Raw genomic sequence first — 20894 nt, 5'->3', positions numbered from 1 at the left:
ACGGAGACACCCTCCCCAGGGGCCGCAGGGACATGCCGGCTGCTTCTGGGAGCGGCGCAGCGCAGAGGGAGGCAGGCAGCATGGGTAGGGAGCCACTTTAGCCCTTGTGGGAAGGGGACAGCGGGACTCTGTGCACTGCCTGGGGTGGGGGCAGCATGCAGAGGCACCTCCCCCCTGCCAGGGGCACGCAGAGATGTGCCAGCAGCCGGCCGCTTCTGGGAGCGGTGTGGGGCCACCGGCCATAGAATGCAGCCTGCCTGCCTGAGCCCTGCTGCGCCGCCGCCTGGGACTCGGGGCAGGTTGTCAGATGAGATTTGTCCTGCATTTTGGGGGCCCCCCCGTCATTGGGGGCCCTGGGCCACCACACTGTTTGTTTCATGGTAAACCCGCCTCTGGGTTTGTGTGTCTTCCTTTAACACAATTCTCTCTGTGTTCTTATTTGGCCCACCTCAATGTAGTTGTAGGAGTACCTACAGAGAGTGGAACGTGGCTCAGTCATTGTATACTTTCTATTCCCCAGTTAAGCTCCTCATAATGAATGAGCGGTGTCAGGGAAAGAAGCATGTTGCAAGCCTGAATAATGAAGGCAGGAAGTTTGTTCTGTAATTGGATTAGTTCTGCTGGGAACGTACTTTGTCTTGTATCTTTGTCAGTCCTGGGCTGGCAGCTGGCCCCAGAGCCACGTGCAGCATTATCTGGAAGCCACCCAAACAGAGGGAGTAAGAGCACGGGGCCAAACACGAATACTTGGTGGAGTTCACTAACTGAGGAATAGCTAGCCTTCTAAAAAAGAATGGTCATACAATAGCCAGTTTTACCAGAGTGATTTTTGAAATTCCACTTCCTGTTTGCTCCGTGTGGACAGTTCACATTGCATCTTCCCAGCTGACCATGGTGGCTCCATGCAGCAAATGCTCTCCTGCTTGGAGTACGCCTGAGTTATTGGATCTGCTGGCACTGTGGGGGGAGGAGGCTGCGCAGTCCAGCTCTGCTCCAGCCATAGGGACTTAGATACCTACGGTCAGACTTCTCATGGCATGTTGGAGAAAGGCTATGAACTGGACACACATCAGTGCCACGCAAAGATAAAAGACCTGAGGCAGGCGTACCAGAAGGCAAGGAAGTAAAACCATCGCTCTGGTGCTGTGATGAATATTCAACCCTCACAAGAAGGACCAGGTGTCTGTGGTGAGTCACTTGCTAATGGGGTCTGCATGGGGCTGGAGCCAATGGTGAATGGGGCCACCAGGACTGAGGGTCATGGGGCAGGGCTCCAGCTCTGCTAGAGGGACGGGGAGGAAAATGGGAGAGAGAAGGGAATGGGAAGGGTCAGGATTAGAGCAGATGGCCAGGCTGAAGGGGCAATAGGAAAGGTCAGCACCAGGGCAGGGGACAGAGGATGTGGAGGCTCTGGGTTGGTGGTGGTGTTGTGAGGACAGGGCTTGGTTTGAATTTAGTGGACTCTTATGGGTTAGGTTGACAGTACAGAATGTGCCATTCTCTGGGTTCACCTACGTTTGAAAGGAATTTTGGATGAATTTGAGGTTTTTCCGGACAAACAGGACTGATAAACTTCGGGAAGAACCCAAATTTTCTGAATTATCTGGTGTCTCATTCCATATTGACGCCACCGCTTTGGAAGCTCATTCACTCAAATTCAGAAGGCGTCATTGAGCAGTGGGGTAGGCGAGGCTGCATCTTCTGTGCATGGTGGCATTGGGACGGCCTGCAGGAGAAGGTAAAGAGCTGAGGTCAGAGATCTGGCTCTATTCCTGTTTTTCCCCCTGTATGACCCTGGGACAGTCCCTTTGTCATGCTGTTCTATGCAGTGGGGATAAAGCCGCTTAGCAGCCTGTCAGGGGCTGTACACATTGTGCCTGGCAGGACTCTGGGCAGCCCAGTGGACAGAGTCACCAGCCATTAACGAATCCATAGGTGAAGTGTAAGTGAGTGCACATATGCATTCGCCAGCAGGGTTGCTAGCTTTTGCCATTTCATAGATTCCAAGACCACAAGGGACCGTTGTAATCATCTGGTCAGTGGTGTGCAAACTTTTCCAGTCAGCCCCCCCACCAATAATAGAATCTGTCTGCGCTCCTCCTCCAATACTGCACAGCCAAGGCTTCCTCAGCGGCGGAGCTGGGGGTAGAACTGGGGATGCGGGAGGAGCTGGGGCTAGAGGCGGAGCTGGGCTCAGGGCAGAGAGGGAATGAGGGCAGAGCTGGGCTGGGGGCAGAGCAGGGGGTAGAGTGGAGCTGGAGGCAGATCTGGCCTGAAGGCGGAGCAGGACTGGGGGCTGAACAGGGTTGAGGTTTGGAGCTGGTCTGGGCGCGGAGCAAGGTTGGAAGTGTGGCGCTCCCTCCCTGCCCCCCTATGGGGGCTGGCCTTGCTCCCACTGTGCACCCCCCCAAACATTCCTCCATGACACCCTAGCGGGGCGCACACACAGTTTGGGGACCACTGATCTAGTCTGATCTCCTGTGTAACACACAGGGCCGGCTTTAAGCCGATTCGGCCGATTCCCCGGAATGGGGCCCCGCACCTAAGAGGGCCCCGCAACATCCAGGGCTGCTGGCGGAGCGGGAAAAAAAAAAAAAAAAAAAAGCTGCGTCCTGCTTCTCCCCCCTCCCTCCAGCGCTTGCGCCGCCATACAGCTGATCAGCGCAAGCCTGGGAGGGAGGGGTGAGGAGGAGGAATGCGGCATGCTCGGGGAAGACGCGGGGCCAGGGCGGGGATTTGGGGAGGGATCCAATGGGGCAGGGAGGTGGCAGGGCTGGGGATGGGGCCAGGGCGGGGATTTGGGGAGGGATCCAATGGGGCAGGGTGGTGGCAGGGCTGGGGGCGGGGCCAGGGCAGGGATTTGGGGAGGGATCCAATGGGACATGGAGGGGCGGAGTCGGGGCGCGGGGGCGCGAGACAATTCGCATCCCGGCGTGGGGCCCCGCACCTGCTATAGCCGGCCCTGGTAACACAAGCCAAAGAACTTCCTCAAAATAATTCCTAGAGCAAAGCTATTAGAAAAAGTCCAGTCTTGATTTAAAAATTGCCAGTGATGGAGAATGCACAATGACCCTTGATATTTAATAATCAGCTCTTCAATCCAGCAGACAAAGGTCTAACATGAGCCAACGGCTGGAAGCTGAAGCTAGACAAATTCAGACTGAAATAAGGCCTGCATTTTAACAGTGAGAGTCATTAACCATTGGAACAACTTACCAAGGGTCATGGTGGATTCTCTATCATTGACAATTTTTAACTCAAGATGGGATGTTTTTCTAAAAGATTGATCTAGGAATTTTTTCAGGAAGTTTTCTGGCCTGTGCTATACAGGAGGTCAGACTAGATGATCAAAATGGTCCCTTCTGACCTTGAATCTTTGAGCTCTGGGCTTCTCTCCCTTGGGTCCAAAACAAGGAAGCAGCTCAGGGTTTCCCCACTCTTGGGAAACAAATGGCTATTGCCTCCCAGGTTACGAACCAGATGGTGCTCATGGCATCGTTCCTTCACAAGATGCACTGTTGCAGGGCCATCCAGCTAATTCCTAAGTTTGTGTTGTAGCGGGAGCACATCTAGATATGGAGGATGTCAGAATTTCACTTGATGACCAGAAGAAGGGCTTGGAGAACACGGTTTTCGACTCCATGGTAAATCTTCCCTTCTCTTCTGCACTGGCCTTTGGACCTGCTCTGAGAACACTGACTAACAGGATGTTTTACAGGAAGAAGAGGGACTCCCTGAGGGAGCACAGAATCCACCTCCTGAGAACAACAGAGAGGAGAGAGCCAAACACCCCACCTTCTGGAGGTATAGTAACCCCAGGAAGTATCACTGCTCCTGAAACAGCTCCCATTAACCCTTCAGAGCTGGGCGGCCGGAGAGCAGTGGCTGCTGGCTGGGCGCTCAGCTCCGAAGGCAGCAACACCGCCAGCAGCTGGGAGAGGTGACTATGGGGAATGCCTAAGGCAAATTTTGGGGTGACTGTAGCCCCCGCAAGGCCCCCCCCACAGTGCAGCCCCATGTCTATTGAGAAAGTTAATTCAATTTAACCCCACTGTTAAATATGTTTCTGGGGAAAAAATCTGGTGGTAGCAGGCACTCTGCCATGAGCCCAATCACACTCAGCTACACATGAGCTCAAAGATGACGTAAAGATGTACATGGATACTGTAGATCAGTGGCTCTCAACCTCTCCAGATTACTGTTTCCCTCTCAGGAGTCTGATTTGTCTTGCGTGCCCCCAAGTTTCACCTCACTTAAAAACTACTTGCTTACAAAATCAGACATAAAAATACAAAAGTGTCACAGCACACTGTTACTGAAATTGCTTCCTTTCTCATTTTTACTGTATAATTCTAAAATAAATCAATTGGAATATAAATATTGTACTTACATTTCAGTGTACAGTAGATAGAGCAATATAAACAAGTCATTATCTGTATGAATTTTAGTTTGTACTGACTTCACTGGTGCTTTTTCTGCAACCTGTTGTAAAACTAGGCAAATATCTAGATAAGTTGATGTACCCGGAAGACCTCTGCACACCCTTAGTGGTATGCCTACCCCTGGTTGAGAACCACTGATGTAAATGCATACAGACCAGTGTCAGAAAAGAGACACCACCAGCTACAACAGGCAACCCTGACTGACACGCAACTACAAGAAGTTCTAAGTTACATGAGGGCCAGCTGGCCCAAGTATCTAAAGAACACTACGGAAGCGAGAAGAGACTGCTTTGCAGTACATGGACGATTAAGCGAGTCAAATGGATACATGACTCAAGGTGATTGTATTGTAATTCCAAATGAAATGAGAGGAGAAATCCTAAACCTCACCCATGAAGGACATACCATGTTGCAGTGTAATCGAGACACTGAAATGCACTTTTGCTCACTTCCAGAACTACTAATGACAGACAACAGACCACAATTCCCTGCAGCAGAATTTAAGTATACCTCTACCCCGATATAACGCGACCCAATATAAGGCGGGTTCGCATACAAGGCAGTAAAGCTCTGACACGCTGCTTTGAGCAGCGTGTTAAGGGTGCTGGGCCGGGGCTAAGGGGTTGGATAAGGGGCAGAGGGTCTCGGGGGTGGTCACGGGCTCCCTCCCCCCCAGGGTCTAGGACGCAGGAGCTGTGGGGAGGCAATTTGGGGGGCCCCGCAGTCCCAGAGTGGCCCGGGAGATTAGCAGGGGACCGGGAGCAGCCTGCTCCGCTTCCCTCGTCCCAGCCATGTCGCTCAGGGGAGGGGACTTGGGGGAAGGGATCCCCCCCCGCACTCACCAGCAGCGGCGGAAGCGGAGCAGCCCAGCCCCAGCCCACTCCACTCCACCAGCTCCCAGCCGCGGCGATCCACTTCCTGCCGCAGGTGAGTGCGGGACCTTTCCCCAACACACCCCCCACCAGCCACACGGCTGGAGCCGGGGCAAGGAAAGCGGAGCAGGCTGGGGCCGCGTCACTCTGCTTCCCGCAGCAGGTGAGTGCAGGGGACGTCCTTTCTCCAACCTCCCCGCACTCATCGGCGGCGGAAGTGGAGTGCCGCGGCTAGGAGGTGGTAGAGTGGAGCGGGCTGGGGCCACATTGCTCCGCTTCCCGCCGCGCCTGGTGAGTGCCTGTCAGGGGGCAGGGTGTGTGGATAGGGGTCGGAGCAGTCAGGGGACAGGGAGCAGGGGGGTTGGGTACAGGGTGGGGTCCTGAGGGTGATTAGGGACAGGGGTCTCTGGAGGGGGCAGTCAGGGAACAAGGAATGGGGGGGCCAAACAGGGGCAGCTCTATGTGTTTTGCCGCCCCAAGCACGGCAGTGAGGCAGGCTTCGGCGGCATGCCTGCAGGAGGTCCGCCGATCCTGCACCTTCAATGTACCCGCCGCCAAATTGCCGCCGATACCGCGGGACCGGTGGACCTCCAGAAGGCATGCTGCCGAAGGCAGCCTGACTGCCGCCCTCATGGTGACCGGCAGGCCACCACCCGCGGCTTGCTGCCCCAGGCATGTGCTTGGTGCACTGGTGCCTGGAGCCACCCCTGGGGCCAAAGCAAGTTCGATATACCCTGTTTCCCCGAAAATAAGACAGTGTCTTATATTAATTTTTGCTCCCAAAGATGCGCTAGGTCTTATTTTCAGGGGATGTCTTATTTTTCAGAAATGAAAAATGCCTTATTATCGGTGGATGCCTTATTATCGGGGGGATGCCTTATATTACAACGAGAGGCAAAACTGTAAGTAGGCCTTATTTTTGGAGGATGTCTTATTTTCGGGGAAACAGGGTAACGCGGTGAGATTTTTTGTCTCCCAAGGACAGCGTTATATCGGGGTAGAGGTGTAATTCCAAATGAAATATGATTTTGACCATATTACTAGCAGCCCACATTACCCACAAGCGAATAGAGAGGCTGAGAGAGCTGTACATACAGCCGAGAAAGTCCTACAGCAGGAAGATCCATTCCTTGTTCTTCTGAGCTACTGATCAACACCAATAACACCTAACGGGTCTAGTCCAGCACAATTTCTGATGGGAAGACAACTCAGAACTAATGAACTATCTTAGGTTGTTTTCCAGTCTCCAAAGTGGCCAGACATGGAGAAAGTAACCAAATCAGATAAAAAGGCTAAAAGATGTTGCACTTTTACAACAGACATCATCACTTAGAGAACTGCTGGATATAGAACCTGGTGACCATGTTTGTGTTGGAATAGGATAGACAACTCCAGCTGTTGTAAAGAAAAAGAATTCATCTCCCAGATCATATGTGATCGAGACCAACAGTGGAGAGTTCAGCAGAAACTGTTGACATCTATAGTTTGTTCTTCAAAAAGAAAACAAACAATCAGCACAGCAAATTCTACAGCTGGCAGATGCAGAACAAGAAAACAACCAATGCTTCAAACCAACCACAGCCAGTCCTTGCAACTAATAGACAGCCAGATGACCAAATTTTTACGTTTGGTTCATGTAATGAGTGTGACAAAGTGGTTTTTTTTCCAGAATATTTTGTATGTATAGTGTGTGTGCCTCAGTTTCCCCTATGCACTGCATGATTAACTAAGGGGAGGGGAAAAGGTGTTTTCTTTGCAAAACAATCTGGAGATGCAAGTGGGGTCCCCCATAAATCCTAAACAGAAGAGACCTTGCCACACCCACGCCCTCCCCCTTTTACTTGGTGTAAAATAATGCGGATGTTGGACATTCAGAAGCTGGGCTGGTTTTAAACTATCGCCCACCACTGACATAGTCTGACAGCAACTCTTCTCCTTTGCTAAAACAGGGACACAGACTGCTGTTCCACACGCTGTGCTAATCCCACTGAGACGAACAGAGAGGCCGAGATGGGCTAGTTTATATTGCATTTCTGTAGCACCTTTCAGCCAAACAGCTCAAAGCACTTTTCCAAGGGGAGTAAGTATTAGTCCCTGTAGTGGGGCTGCGGTCATCCCTCCCCTTCTGGGTCAGAGGCAGGCCACCCCGCCTCACTACGTCATGGGATCACTGCCTAGTCTCAGGGGAATTAGCAGCGTAGGCATAAGTGTCATGATCGCCTTAATGGGCGAAACCCCAGCCAGTCTATAGGCACCAGCCATCATGCCAGGGCAGAGCAAACAGGGAGTCTATAAGCTCCAGCCTTCAGGCCAGGGAAGAGCAACAGAGGCCCAGGCCCTCAAACAGGGCAGGGCACCAAACGGTCTAAGACTCCAGCCCTAACGCAGGGCAGAGCAGTGAATAGTCTAGTGTCCTAGCTTTGGCGGATGGTAGGCTAACACTGGCCACCTGGCCTACAGTGGGGAGGCTGCCACCCCAGGGGTGGGGTGGCAGTGGGTAGGCAGACCTGGGCCCATCCGACTCCACCAGGTCCTAGCCCAGGGCCCTAACAGTGGCGGAGTGTTCCGCCACCGGCACAGTGGGGAATCCGCTGCAACACACTGGCCATGTTTCAGGCAGCACTACAGCCAGACTGGAGTTGGCTGCCCCTGGGCTACTTCCTACCCTCCCTTCTGGATCAGTGGCTGTCCTCCATCTCCCCTGGGGTAGGTGGCCAGCAGCAGTCCCAACAGCTCCGCTGTGGACACAGGTTCCTCCAGGAACAGGGCATTTCTTGGCTGTGCAGCAAAGTCAGCAACCTGGAGAGAGCAGTATGCATCTGTCTCCCCCCAAATTGAGCTGGATGCTTCGCCTTATATACTTCCTGTCCTGCCTATCCACTTCTGATGAGAGTGGTGAGATGGGTCTGGCTCCGCCCACCTGGACACAGAGGGTGGTTCCTCCCTTTCTGGGTCAGAGGGAGGCCACACCACCTCAAACTCAGTGTTGCCAGCTCTGATGATACATTCTTAAAGCTCCAGCTCCTGGAATCATGTGATTCACAGCTTTCATTTAAAAAAAAAAAAACTGACAAAGTAAATTTCTAACCCTCATGCTTACTGAGATAATAATCAAAAACAGGAACCCTAAAGGCTCAAAAAACAAAATAAAATAAAATAAAACCCCAAGGTTTACTATTTTTGAGCCAATCTCATGGTTTTCGGGGACTGATTCATGGTATGTGCAGGGCCGGTTCCAGGGTTTTGGCTGCCCCAAGCAGCCAAAAACAAACAAACAAAAAAGCCGCGATCGCGATCTGCGGCGGCAATTCGGTGGGAGGTCCTTCACTCCCAGGCGGAGTGAGGGACCGTCCGCCGAATTGCCGCTGAATGCCTGGACGTGCTGCCCCTCTCCGGAGCGGCTGCCCCAAGCACCTGCTTGAGAAGCTGGTGCCTGGAGCCGGCCCTGGGTATGTGAACACTTGGGGTTGGCAGTGCTAGTCTCCCACAATTGCAGATGGGAAAACTGATGCACAGAGAGGCAGAGTTATTTGCCTGAGAATACAGAATCAGTGGCAAAGCCAGGAATAGAATCCAAAGCTCCCGCCACTCTGGTTTACCTCCCCCTCCATATTGCTTGTGATGGACAAACCAACCACCAAGAGATGATGGAAGGGGCAGAAGTGTAAGTCAAGACAAGAAAATGAAGATTAAAAATAACAAAATGGCTTTCTCCCCTCCCTCCAAGAAGAAAATGTTACAAACGGATACCACATTTGGCCTTAGAAACTAAACTATTTCTTGTACCATTTTAATTGTATTGCCTTTCAATTAATGGAACACGGCCTTGTTCTTAACAATACAGGGCTGCCGTTCAGCAACAATTTACCAAATGTAGTTCAAAGTCTGCAGTTAAAATGGTTTCCCACTTCACCGCCTTCAGGCTGTGCTGGCTTTGCGTTAAAGGAGCAACTGCATCATCCCCAAGCTGTGAAGTTCCTGTAAACCAGAGCCCTGAGCTGTAGCCGGGAAAGGGGGTTAGCACAATAGGCACCAGTGGCAGGGGACAATGTAAACGGAGCACAGCTTAAATGAAGTTAGCAAAACCCAACTGGTCCCTCGATGGCTGTTACCAGAGCTGTGCCTGGGGCAAGGGCTGGACTAGCCAGGGTTGTACAAGACAAGGCTGGGGTGAGTGAATAGTTTACGGACTTTGCCTACCCTGGCTCTGGTTTCTGCAGAGGTCAGGACTGAAGGAGCAGGAAGGGTGTATGTGGGATGGAGAGACATTGACAGAGCTGCAGGGGGTGGGAATAGGTTATAGAGCACCTGCCCATATAATGAATTTTGTCTGTGGCATCAATCCCCCCCCTTTCAAATACAAAAGATTTACTCCAGTTATTTAAAGACACATCTCTGCTCCCAGTCTGAGGGTGTCAGAAATGAGGGTGCAGGGGTGCCAAGGGAGGCAGCAATGCAAATTAAAAACGCTCCTCGTGGCTTTATTGGATCCCGTTGGCAAAATAGGAAACATTACAAATAACTGGCTTCATGTGCCAAGGCCAACCGGAAACGCATGGAGAGATTCACAGATGCACGTTCCTGCTGATCCTTTATTCCACGCACTGAGCTGCCCTGGAAAAGGTGGTAGGAGCATGGGGGGAAGGAAAGACAGAAAAGCTGCATTTATCCCCCAGGCAAGGGGGTCCTTTAAAGGAAGTGGAAAGAACAGAGGCAAAGTGCTTTTAAGGGGAGGGATGCGGGGGAGCAAGAAGGGACTAGAGAACGCTCCATGGTGCTTCGGCTGATGAAACTTTCCAACCCCTTATGTATGACTGGCAGAGTCAACCCAGCCACAGGCATCCTGGATTGCTGCAGGAGTTCAGTCAATGGGTGATGTGGAGCTGGCCTAGCCGCAGCATTTGGTGGGCTGCAGCATGCTAGTTTCCAGAGGAGACCAAGCGCCTGCCCTGGAGTAGTCACAGGAGACAATTCAAGCAGAAGCAAAAGGGCAGATCAGCTCCCTGCAGCTGTTCAGGAACACAACCACCACCAAAGGGCTGGGCAGGGGATTTCAGGGTCTTTCACTGTTAAAGTAGCCTCCAGCCGGCAGGCCTGGGTATTCTCCAGAGGCATGTGTGTTACACAGTGGCACGGCCCATGGGTTTGGACGCCTTTGTTATGGGAACTCCGAGCTGAAGCTGGTCTCAAGGTGGAGATCTCGTTAGCAGATGCAGAAGCCACCAAGCTCCCATCCACCATTGCTCTGGGGACGGATCCTGCGGTGGGGCTCCTGGAAGCACAAGGGCTTGTGGGCAGGATGGAGGAGGGGCGGGCAGGAGGCTCCACAGCAAGAGAGCTGGACAGGGGAGGGGGAGGCAGTAGCCAGGAAGAGTGGGAAGAGCAATTGTCAGTTTCAGCTGCAGGGGTCTGAGAAGGGAGGAGAGCCCAGTCCAACCTCTGCCCAGGCAGTGTCTGCGGCTGTGTGCAGCGAGGGGCTTCCCCAGCGGAGGAACCGCACCCACCAGACTCTCCGACGAGCTGCAGAGCAATCAGCCGGCTCCTTCCACGCTCGCTGCCGTCCTCCCGGCTCCTCAGCTGAGAGTTTTCATCATGGCGTGGGCCTGTCTCAGCTCTGAAAGTGGAAGAGAAGACGCAAACAGCCAATGGGGGCAGAGTGACCTGGATCTCAGCAGGGGGCGCTGCAGCCAGCTCCCAATTCACCAGTCACAGCAGGGCAGAGAATAACCTCTGTGCTGTGAGCAGGAACAGAGAAATGATACGACATGGAGACAGCCGATCTCTGCCCCAGCCAGTAGGGAGAGCAGCGGGGACACAGGAGAGGAAGCACCAGCTGGCAGGGCGGGGATGAGGCGAGCGATTCCAAGCTGCCCGTCTGTCATCTACTCACCTGCCAGTAAGACCCGGAACTTCTCTGCCGACACAGTCATAGCAAAGGGCTCCGTCACGCTTCGGTCCCCGTCTCGCACGGTGAACTTCAGGTGCACAAGGGGCTCATTGACCGTCTGGAGCTCACTGGAGCTGAGCGTGTGATCCACCCTCCAGGACACAGAGTCCAGACGGTTCACTGAGGACAGAGGCAGAGCCAGTCTCAGGTTTGCGCTGTCAGTGTAAAACACTCTCTCTATGCACAAGCCGGCGATATGGATTTGGGAAGCATTTTTCAAAAGCATTAAGCGGCTTCACCCACCCCTGAAACGCAGCCACCTCTGGTGTGTGTAACACAGCAACTGTCTTACTGGCCCACAGCGACAATGTAAGACATTACAGGAAGGAAATGTCTCCAGTTGAAATAACAAGGGAGTTTAGGTCAGTGGAGTGGAGCCCTCCAAGATGGGGTGTGGCTGGGATAATGCAACTAACACTCCTCGTTGCGAAGATTCCCATGAGTCCAAGTGGTTAGCACCGCCTCAGCTCTGTCTCTCTTTATGGCCAAGATAACGCAGAAAGCAGAGCACCACCTAGTGCATCACCTGCACCACTCCCCGCTGCATTTGGATTGTCCCGGAGGTGAACTAACCTGGCCAGATCCTAACCTGTCGGGCTGACAAGGTCACAGCCCAAGGGGGTCAGACAACAGGGTTCTGGTCCCAGCTCCTGGTCATCCCCTCGGTTGCTGCTGAAAACCCATCTGCCCTCAGCAAACTCTGATCCTATCCCACAGTCCTCAGGAGCAAGTTCTTCCCAGGAAGTCCCAGAGGAGAATGGCTGGGAAAGTCCTATTGAACTTCCATCCATGGACACAGGGGAACAGCTAGAGGGGTGGGGGCAGTGGGTGCCAGCCTGTACCCCTGCTGAAGGACCATCTCCCATCCGCTGCCTGAAGCAGTGTCAGGTTTGCACAGTCAGAGGGGGAACACTTACATCTCAGGCTGCGTGTCCTCAGGCTGTCCTGCAGGGGGCTCTGTTTCTCATCATAGGACCGGCACAATCCTGTGGCATGTTCTACAAAACAAGGAGACCAAGAAACCACCCACCAAAGAGCATCAGATCGGTCCCTGCACAACACAACTCTGGTTCCAGCAGGCTCAGAAGGGACCCTGGCTGCAAACTGCTGAGCTGGCCTGTTTAGCAGGGGGACTCTAGCAGGATGCTGACACTGGGGCACACGTGGGATAACGGGGGGACGATGGTACCGTAGGGCATTTCAGTCAGAAGATGGCCCAGCTACTGCTCTGAAGTCTTTCCTGCTGGTTGACACAGCGAGTTCTAACTTCTCGCTGATGGGAGAATGCGGGGGACACACAACCCAGCAGCGATCGCCTCCTCCCCCAGAGAGCCAACGTACTGAACTCACAGTGCTGGCGCAAGGGTGGAAGGATACAGTTATGCTGACATCGCACAAGACAGCCGGGCTGCTGCTACTGACCTCAAGGCTCCCCAGTGTGCTACAGCCCTCTCCGAGGGACCCATCCCCTGGCACTTCCCCTACCTTTGGGCAGCCCCAGCTGTTGCAGCTCGCTGGACAGAGAGTCGCTGTCTACGCTGTGTTTGGCTGCACTGGAGAGGATGAAGCTGAGCACGGCAATAGTGGCCTTCACGTCCCCGGACTCTGGAGAGAGGAGGAGAAACCTTTGGGACTCTGTATGGCAGCAGGGCTCTTCCCTGCAGGGAGGCAGCTTTGACAGACCCATACAATTGACGTAGGATCCAACAGCCCTTGACTTGGCCTGCCCTTTGCAGTTCATCATCTGCAAGAGACTAGAGAGGGGGCACGGACAGACGCCACCTCGCACTGGGCCACGAGGGGCAGCAGGGAAACAGGCAGAAAGAGCTGGGCTCATTGTCACCAACCTGGGTAAGAAGTAGCGATGGGCAGGGGACTGTGTGTGTGTTGGGGAGGGGAAGTCAATGCAACCGACGGGTCAAAACAGGTTAGGATTTAAACAAGCCTGGGACAGGCAGGGGTTAAGTCTAACTAGAATCAATTGATGCTAGGGATCCAAATACTAATAATGGCCAAGGACCTGTCTAAGCGAACACGTAGCTCATGGCAAGCTGGGGTGTAAAGCTACCCTGCCCTAGCCAGCTGCGCACTGTCCGTTAAGACTCTGCTACCGCAGACTAACAGCTGCTAGAGCACTTTCACCTACTGTTTCCAAGCAGGGCAGATCCCACACGCGCTGCAGAACTCGGGGTGTGGAGCAGGGTCCACCCGGCCACCTAGCGCATGGCAGATTTACACCCTGGCTTGCTGAAACTAACCATTTGTACAGCCAAAGCCTAAGGTTAACACTGCACAATAACCAGGCCAGTGGTGGTAAGACAGGGCCAAGCCACAGCACGGCAACTCAGCTGGGGTTAGATCATTCATAAAAACCAAACCAGACTTTTCACAGCTTACATCATGGTCCCATCTGGCGTCGATTGTCCAGTCTGACCTGTGTAACACAGCCCATTGGGCGCCCCTGAATTAATGCCTGTTTGAACCAGAGCAGATCTGGATTTAGAAATTGCCAGTGATGGAGAGCACCTGGGCAGTTGTTCCATCGGTTAATGACGCTGTTAAAACACCTTATTTCCAGTCTGAGTTTGTCTAGCTTCAACTTCCAACCATCGGCTCATGTTAGACCTTTGTCTGCTGGACTGAAGAGCCCATTATCAGCTGTTTGTTCCCCGTGTAGGTACTTACAGGCTCCCATCGAGTCACCCCTTAACCTTCTCTTTGTGACGCTAACCTGGCTGAGTTCCTGGAACCTCTCCCCTGCCCTCCCCATCACCACAGTAAGACAGCAAGTTCAGTAGGACAGGGATGGGGGCTGTTCAGCTGTTTGGGCAGCACCTGGGAAGTTTTGATTGCTACTGTGAACACCACAACCACCAGGCCCGGGGCACTTCCACACACTTGGGAAATGGTGTTACTCCCACCCGACGCAAGGCCCAGAACCACCCAAAAATATAAAGCCAGGGCAGTGTTTGGGGTGAGAAGGGGGAACTCGTCAGGCTGCCGATTAGCAGCATCTCCCCCAAACAGAACAGGGGCAAGGACCCTGGGAAATTAGCAGGGCTCCTGTGCTTGCTCACGAGCAGAGCATGCGGTTGGTTTTCAATGGCTGGGCATTATCTTCAGGCCTTCACTGCTTCAGGACATGCCTCTCCACTCGTGATCCTAGCCAGCGACACTTTTCAGGCAATGCGGCTAACAAAGCTGAGCCCGGCACCCATAAACACTGCAGGTAAAATGTTCTCAGGCCAGGGCACTGGGGTGTGGAATGGGCCGGAGGGGAGGTAAGAGTCAGACAAAGCCTGGCCTAGCATCCCAAAGCCACCGGCTTGCCACAGCCTCCCTGCTGTAAGCACAGACAGAGGAATGTCAGTTCTAGTAATGAAGCCAGCAAAGCTCCTTGGAAGGCGGGTGAGGCAAAGAGCCAAATCCACCATGATGGCCTCATGGACAGCACTAGAGGAGCCCAGGCTGCGGACACCCAACGGCTCTGGAAAGGAACAACACTCACCAAACTTGGCATCCGACGTTAGCTTCAGGATCTTTTCATACTGCAAGAGAAGAGCAACACCCAGGTCCATCAGCCCCAGGGGAGCCTGCTCCCGGAGCACACGGCACGGTGCAGAATGATCACTGAGCCCTCGCTGAGCAGATCCCCCACAGGGCAAGCAGAGCCAGGGTAAGGCCAACACTTCCACAAGCGGCGCCTGGTTTCGGGTGCACTTGGAGTCAATAGGAGCAGTGGGGGCTCAGCACTTCTGAGTAACGGGGCCGAGGTGTCTCAAGGGGGGACCCAAATTATTAGAAGCTGCTGGATTTAGCCTAAGTAACCTGCCCAAGGCCACATGGCTGATCGGGGACTAGGACTCCTGGGTTCCTGGCTCCCACTAGCCCAAGCTGCCTTCACTATGGGGGGCGGGTACAGGATGGGCCGTTCCCACTGGCCGCTAGTGCTCCAGGCATGTCCTACAGGGAACCTCCACGATCCAAACAGCGGGTCAGCTGCTGTCTGTGATGGGTGTTACAAATGGCTCAGCCCCATGTCCCCAAGCGGCCAAATCCCCTTGCTGGGAGACCTCAAGGGAATCCGTGTTGTCAACCACCGGCCATTCCCCTAGCGATGGCATGGCCAATGGGTGGATGAAGTGAAGCAGACCACACAGGACCCTTAGAGAAACAGACACTAATACTTACTAGTAAGTACTTAGCAGCCATACGGCCCTTTCCACCAGCAAATCTCCCCGATGGGGGAGTGTCACTGGCCTTATTTTACAGATAGGGACACAGGCTTTAGGCACCCTGCCCAAGATCAGTGGCAGAGCTGGGAATAAAACCCAGGTGTCCTGACTCCCACTCTGATCCCCGCCACCCCCACTCCACTGCCTGCCCTGAGGCCGGCCAGCTCGACATGGCCCACGCCACTCAGCCAGGGGGAGGGGAGACTTGAGTCTCTGCAATCGATCGCTGGATCCCTGCTCAGCGGGGCTGAACGTGGGAGAACGCCCTTCACTTACATCAATCCCCTCTCCCTGCAGGTCCTTGAGCACCTGGCCACAGATGAGCTTCAGCTTCACCGAGGACTGGAAAGGAGAGAGCAAAAAAATAAAACCCCACTGCAGTGCTGGGCCTGGCGGGCACTGCCTGGCAGGAGTCTGAGCTCCCCTCAAAACACATGCTCTCTGCCACATCAGGGGGACCCATTTCAACCTTGTCCTGCCCCAGCCAAACAGCCACTGGTTTGGGTTGTTTTTAAACCACTCGCTTCTCTGCCACTTTGGGGAACACCATGGTTTGGATTCCACAAAGAGACTCCCTGAGTTTTGGATGCAACGGTCAGGCTAAAGCCCCAGCCAACTCTTGTGCTGCACTGAGTGTATTGCTCAAGCCCTCAATCAAAGCCTGTTCCACGTACTTCTCGAGCCTCTCTCCGTTCTCTTAGGGAAGCCCAGTCAGCCAGAGACAGGCACAGAGTTCACGCCGGTCGCTCAGGGACCTGAGCTCTCCCCTTCACCAGATGCATCCCAAACTGAGCTCTGGGACTCGGGGTATCACGCAGATATTCCCATTGCTCCCCCAGGCCGTAGATACCCCTCTCAATGGCCAAGGCTTCGTGCTGATTGTCTGGTTTCACAGCACCCGATACCATTTCGGGGGTGGGGGTTAAGATCCAGAAGAAAACAGAGAAAGAGAAAGCTTCCACTTAACTATTTTGGCCAAGGTGCTGATTTCGGCCAGGACCCAGTCAGGACAGTCCAAGTCTCCGCAGAACCGGAACCTCTGGAAGGAGAAGATCGGGGGCAGTTAGGATCCAGGCGGCCTTTGGGCCAGGGGACGTCAGCAGCAGAGTGTCCTTTGCAGGGCAGCCCGGCTCTTCTTGCCAGAGCAAGGGAACCCTCATTTCCCACCGTTATTGCTGCCCTGCCCCCACTGCACCAGAAGAGCCGCCCCTAGATTTCTCTCCTCTCTGGGTACTTGGCTGCCCCCATCTCCGGCCTCTGCTCTGGCTGAGCCTGCTGCAGAGTCGGACGGCCGCTGGGTTGATCTGGAGCTGTACAAATAACTCTCCTCCTCAGGCCCTGGGTCCCCACTGTACAAAGCCCCTGCGAACTCAGGCACAGCAGCTCCGTGCACGGAGGTCATCAGCCTTTGGAGCAAGCTCCTGGGGAGAACGACTGGACACAGCTGGCCAAGCTCAGCCCTGGCACGAGGGGATGCAAGTGCCCTGAATTCAATGGGCTTCCCCCCGGGCTGAACTGGGCCCAGAGTCTGAGAGAGAGACACTCATCCCAGGAGAAGGAAAGAGATGGACGGGGCTGGGGTATGCCCAGAGGGATCAGTCTGATGAAGAGGTGGGGTGAAGGTGGGGCAGGGCAGATGGCCCCTTCCTGTTCCTAATAGCTACCAGTTAGGCTGCAGCTTCAGCAGTTTAACCCAGCAAACGCTGGTACAGACCATGAGCCTGCATCCAGGAGCAGCTGTTTTATACCCGCTGCAGTTACACAGCGAGAGCAAGGGGACAAGTCTCTGGCGTCTCATGTATGCAGGTCCACAGGTTACAGAACCAGGCATAAGCCTCTTGGAGCAGGAGGCAGACATCTGGGACGAGGGGAGCAGGACAGCTGATTTCCCCCCCCCCAGGTGTTTAACATTATCATAGCTCTGAAATTATCCTTTCCATGCCCACTTGTTCCCCTGCACAACCAGTGCTGAAGCCTGTATTACTCCCTGCTTTAGAAACACAGGTGCTGCTACAGCAACAGCCCATCACGGCTGCTTCGAAGGAAAGTTGCATTACAAGGAGTTTTCACTTGCCCCATCCTGCAGTGCAGCACTTTGGGGGGTGGGGGTGAGGCAGGGAAGGCAGCGTTTCCTTCCTGACCCCTGCAGGCTACAGGCCTGCACCCTGAAGCATGAGATTCATTTATCCTGAGCACACTTAACTAGGAGAGGTATTAGAACTCAAAGGGCTGCCACTGTGGGTTCCCCGGGCCAATTACCTACTGTGCAAAGGGGCAGCTCTTTCTATTTGCTCCAGCTCCTTCCCGGGGCCCCACTGATCTCAGGTCACTGGAGGGAAGGAGGAGTTTTTAAGCCAGACCCTCCACAATATTTAACCCCCCCCCATGCACGTGTTAGGAAGCTGGTGACACTGGGCTAGCAACGGGGAGTCCTCAGGCATGGCTCCAGCTGTTACCCAGAGTCCCTGCTGCCCCGGGGACACAGCTCTGCATCGCCCCAGGCCCCCAAATCCCAGCAAAGCACTAACACCCCCCAGCCATGCACAGCGCCTGTGCTCACCATGGTTTCCTGCTGTCCCTGCAACGCCTGGCAGGGGACCCCTCAACCACAGCACGGCTGGAACCCGTCAGCTGATCTCGGAGCGCAGTCAGCTGACCACAGACTTCCCTACGCTGCAGCCTGTCAGCCGCGCTCTGAGCCGAGTCAGCTGACCGCAGATTTAGTGACGCTTCAGCCCTGGCTTATTGCACAGACTGAGGCTCAGCCGGCGGCAGCTCTTCTCTGCTTCCAGCAGGGGGCGGCAAAGGCCTTCATATCTAGTTCTCGGGAGTTCTGTTCCCCGCTGCGCAGCAAACACCGTAGGTTGCCTCTGCCCCCAGGGCTACCCTGAAAGGGAGATCAGTGACTGAGCAACTGTATGTCCATTGGCGTGTTAACCCTGCTAGCGAGGGTAGCTGCGGCCCCCTGCTGCACAGGATGTGAGCATCTCATGCTCGTAATGTATTTGTCCTCACAATATTCCTCAGACCCATAGATGCCGGTGCTGGGGGTGCAGCCACACCCCCTGGCTTGAAGTGGTTGCCATTATATACAAGGGTTACAGTTTGGTTCAGTGGCTCTCAGCACCCCCACTATACAAATTGTTCAAGCACCCCTGCTCAGAGGTTGGGAAATACATAGCACAGAAGAGGGATTGAGGCAGAGAGACTAAGGGCTTGTCTACACTATGAAAATAGGTCGAGTTTGACCTGTAGCCTCCGATTTTACAAAATCGATGGTATATGTCCCCACTATGCACATTCCAAATGTGGAGCGCATCCCCACTACCATGGGTAGCATCGACTCACGGAGCAATGTGGGCAGCTACCCTACAGTTCCTGCTGCCAACTGGGATTCGGGGTTAGGCTCCCAATGCCTGATGGGACAAAAACATTTTCATGAGGTGTTTTGGGTACATATCGTCAGCCTCCCATGATGCACTTGGTTCCTACCTTCCTCCCTCCTTGAAAGCAATGGCAAACAATCATTTTCAGGCCGCAGATGCCATAGCATAGCAAGCGTGGACCTCACTCATCTGTACGCTGTTGTTTTGAGCATCACAAACACCTTGCACATCGTCCTGCAGTATTTGCAGAGTCTAGCCAGGAGCAGCCACGCGGAAGAATGTGATGCCAGGCAAATAGCCATGTTGGAAGCCATGGAACGAAGCAATTCGCACATACTGGCAATGGCGGCCGGGCTTGTTGACACAGTGGAATGCCGCTTCTGGGCCAGGGAAACAAGCACAGACTGATGGGACTGCATTGTGATGCAGGTATGGGATGAGGAGCAGTGGCTGCATAACTTTCGAATGCGTAAGGCCACTTTCATGGAACATAGAGAATTGCTTTCCCCAACCCTGAAGCACAGAAATACCAAAATGAGACCTGCTCTGACAGTTGAGAAACAAGTGGCGATAGCCCTGTGGAAGCTTGCAACACTAGATTGCTACTGGTCAGTCGGGAATCAGTTTGGAGTGGGTAAATCTACCATGCGGGCTGCTGTGATCCAGGTAGCCAGAGCAATCAATTCACTTCTGCCAAGAAGGGTAGTGACTCTGGGAAACGTGAAGGACATAGGGAACCCCATTGCGGCAAAGCCATCCACTAACTGTGGTGGGACGATAGACGGAACACACATCCCTATCTTGGCACCAGACCACCTTGCCAAAGAGTACATAAACCAGAAGGGCTACTTCTAAATGGTGTTGCAAGTCCTAGTGGATCACAGGGGCTGTTTCACCGACATCAACGTGGGATGGTTGGGAAAGGAACATGACGCGCATCTTTAGGAACTCCAGTCTCTTCAGAAAGCTGCAAGAAGGAACTTCCTTCCCAGACCAGAAAATTACCGTTGGTGATGTTGAAATGCCAATAGTTATCCTTGGAGACCCAGCCTAGCCCTTGTTCCCGTGGCTCATGAAGCCATACACAGGCAGTCTGGACAGCAGTAAGGAGCAGTTCAACCATAGGCTGAGCAAGTGCAGAATGGTGGTAGAATGTGCCTTTGGATGTTTAAAGGGCTGCTGACTCTTTTACTTTTAGGTTAGATCTCAGCGAAAGCAATATTCCTATTGTTGTTACTGCTTGCTGTATACTCCATAATATCTGTGAAAGTAAGGGGGAAAAGTTTCTGGCGGGGTGGGGGGTTGAGGCAGATCACCTGGCTGCAATTATGAGCAGCCAGCCACCAGGGCAATAAGAAGAGCCCATCGAGGCGCACTGCGTCTCTGAGAGGCTTTGAAAACCAGTTTCATGAATGATCCAACACTGATGTGACAGTTCTGTGTGTTGTTCCTTACCAACCTGCTCCCTTTTTTGCATCTACTGCCCTGTAAACTAAACCCCCACCAACCACAGTGTGCACAGTGAATAAAGAGCCTCTTGTCCTCCATTTGTGCATTTTTATTATGCTAACAAACACTGAACAGAGACAGCAATGAATAGCAATGATAACCAGGGCCTGATAACACAGGGAGGGAGGGGCAAGGACACATAGCTTATTACAATTGCACTGTCTAGCAATCAAAGCTGTGGGAATGAGAGCCTCCTGCTCCATGAACCATCCCCTGGAGCTGAGTTCAAGGGATAATGGAGCTTCTCCCTCCCCTCCTCCCCACATTCTAGGACATCTGGGAGAGGAGGATCTAGAACTTGGTGAGGAGGGCAGCTAGTTCATCACTGGGTGCAGCGGGACTCTAAGGTCTAGCTGCCTTTCCTGCACCTCAACCAAATGCCTCAACATGTCTGTTTGCTCCCCCATAAGCCGCAACATCTCCTCTGGCATGTTACGCTCTTGTTCCCTCCATGTTTTCCTGCCCTCTTGGTCGGTGCACATGCTCTCCGACAGAGTAAGCCT

At 53.6% G+C, this 20894-nt stretch overlaps 1 protein-coding gene and 1 long non-coding RNA gene across 4 annotated transcripts; one reads left to right on the top strand and one right to left on the bottom strand.

Annotated features, from left to right (window-relative positions):
- Positions 1 to 3564: 3564 nt before the first annotated feature.
- On the top strand, positions 3565 to 4634 carry LOC112060473 (uncharacterized). Its single transcript, XR_006172889.2, has 3 exons — positions 3565 to 3644; positions 3719 to 3804; positions 4498 to 4634. It is a non-coding gene; the product is annotated as an uncharacterized LOC112060473 (long non-coding RNA).
- A 5145-nt stretch (positions 4635 to 9779) lies between these two features.
- Positions 9780 to 18247, bottom strand: LOC101947550 (COMM domain-containing protein 4). 3 transcript variants are annotated; one of them, XM_065559638.1, is made up of 8 exons: positions 18057 to 18247; positions 16464 to 16535; positions 15773 to 15838; positions 14770 to 14809; positions 12747 to 12866; positions 12179 to 12259; positions 11205 to 11381; positions 9780 to 11049 (listed from the first exon to the last, which is right to left on the bottom strand). In XM_065559638.1, exons 1-8 carry the CDS (start codon positions 18057 to 18059, stop codon positions 11021 to 11023), a joined length of 588 nt encoding a protein of 195 aa, XP_065415710.1. In that variant the 5' UTR covers positions 18060 to 18247; the 3' UTR covers positions 9780 to 11020. The 3 variants fall into 3 exon arrangements, with proteins under 3 accessions (XP_065415710.1, XP_065415709.1, XP_065415708.1); XM_065559637.1 differs by having other exon boundaries at positions 9780 to 10928; positions 18057 to 18208; XM_065559636.1 differs by lacking the exons at positions 16464 to 16535; positions 18057 to 18247 and having other exon boundaries at positions 9780 to 10928; positions 12747 to 13695.
- Between the last annotated feature and the right edge of the window lie 2647 nt (positions 18248 to 20894).

This window comes from Chrysemys picta, chromosome 10, assembly GCF_011386835.1.
Source record: "Chrysemys picta bellii isolate R12L10 chromosome 10, ASM1138683v2, whole genome shotgun sequence".
In the NCBI taxonomy this organism is placed as follows: Eukaryota; Metazoa; Chordata; order Testudines; family Emydidae; genus Chrysemys; species Chrysemys picta.
Note: the sequence above shows the minus strand (reverse complement) of the source record. Positions and strands in the feature narration are given on the sequence as shown.

Excerpts from the sequence above, each read along its gene's own strand:
- LOC101947550 (XM_065559636.1), bottom strand. The coding sequence starts at position 13,098 with ATGAGCCCAGCTCTTTCTGCCTGTTTCCCTGCTGCCCCTCGTGGCCCA. Across the intron at positions 12,260-12,746 it reads ACAGCTGGGGCTGCCCAAAG|AACATGCCACAGGATTGTGC; the intron begins GTAGGGGAAGTG and ends CTTGTTTTGTAG. Across the intron at positions 11,382-12,178 it reads GAGGACACGCAGCCTGAGAT|TGAACCGTCTGGACTCTGTG; the intron begins GTAAGTGTTCCC and ends CTCTGTCCTCAG.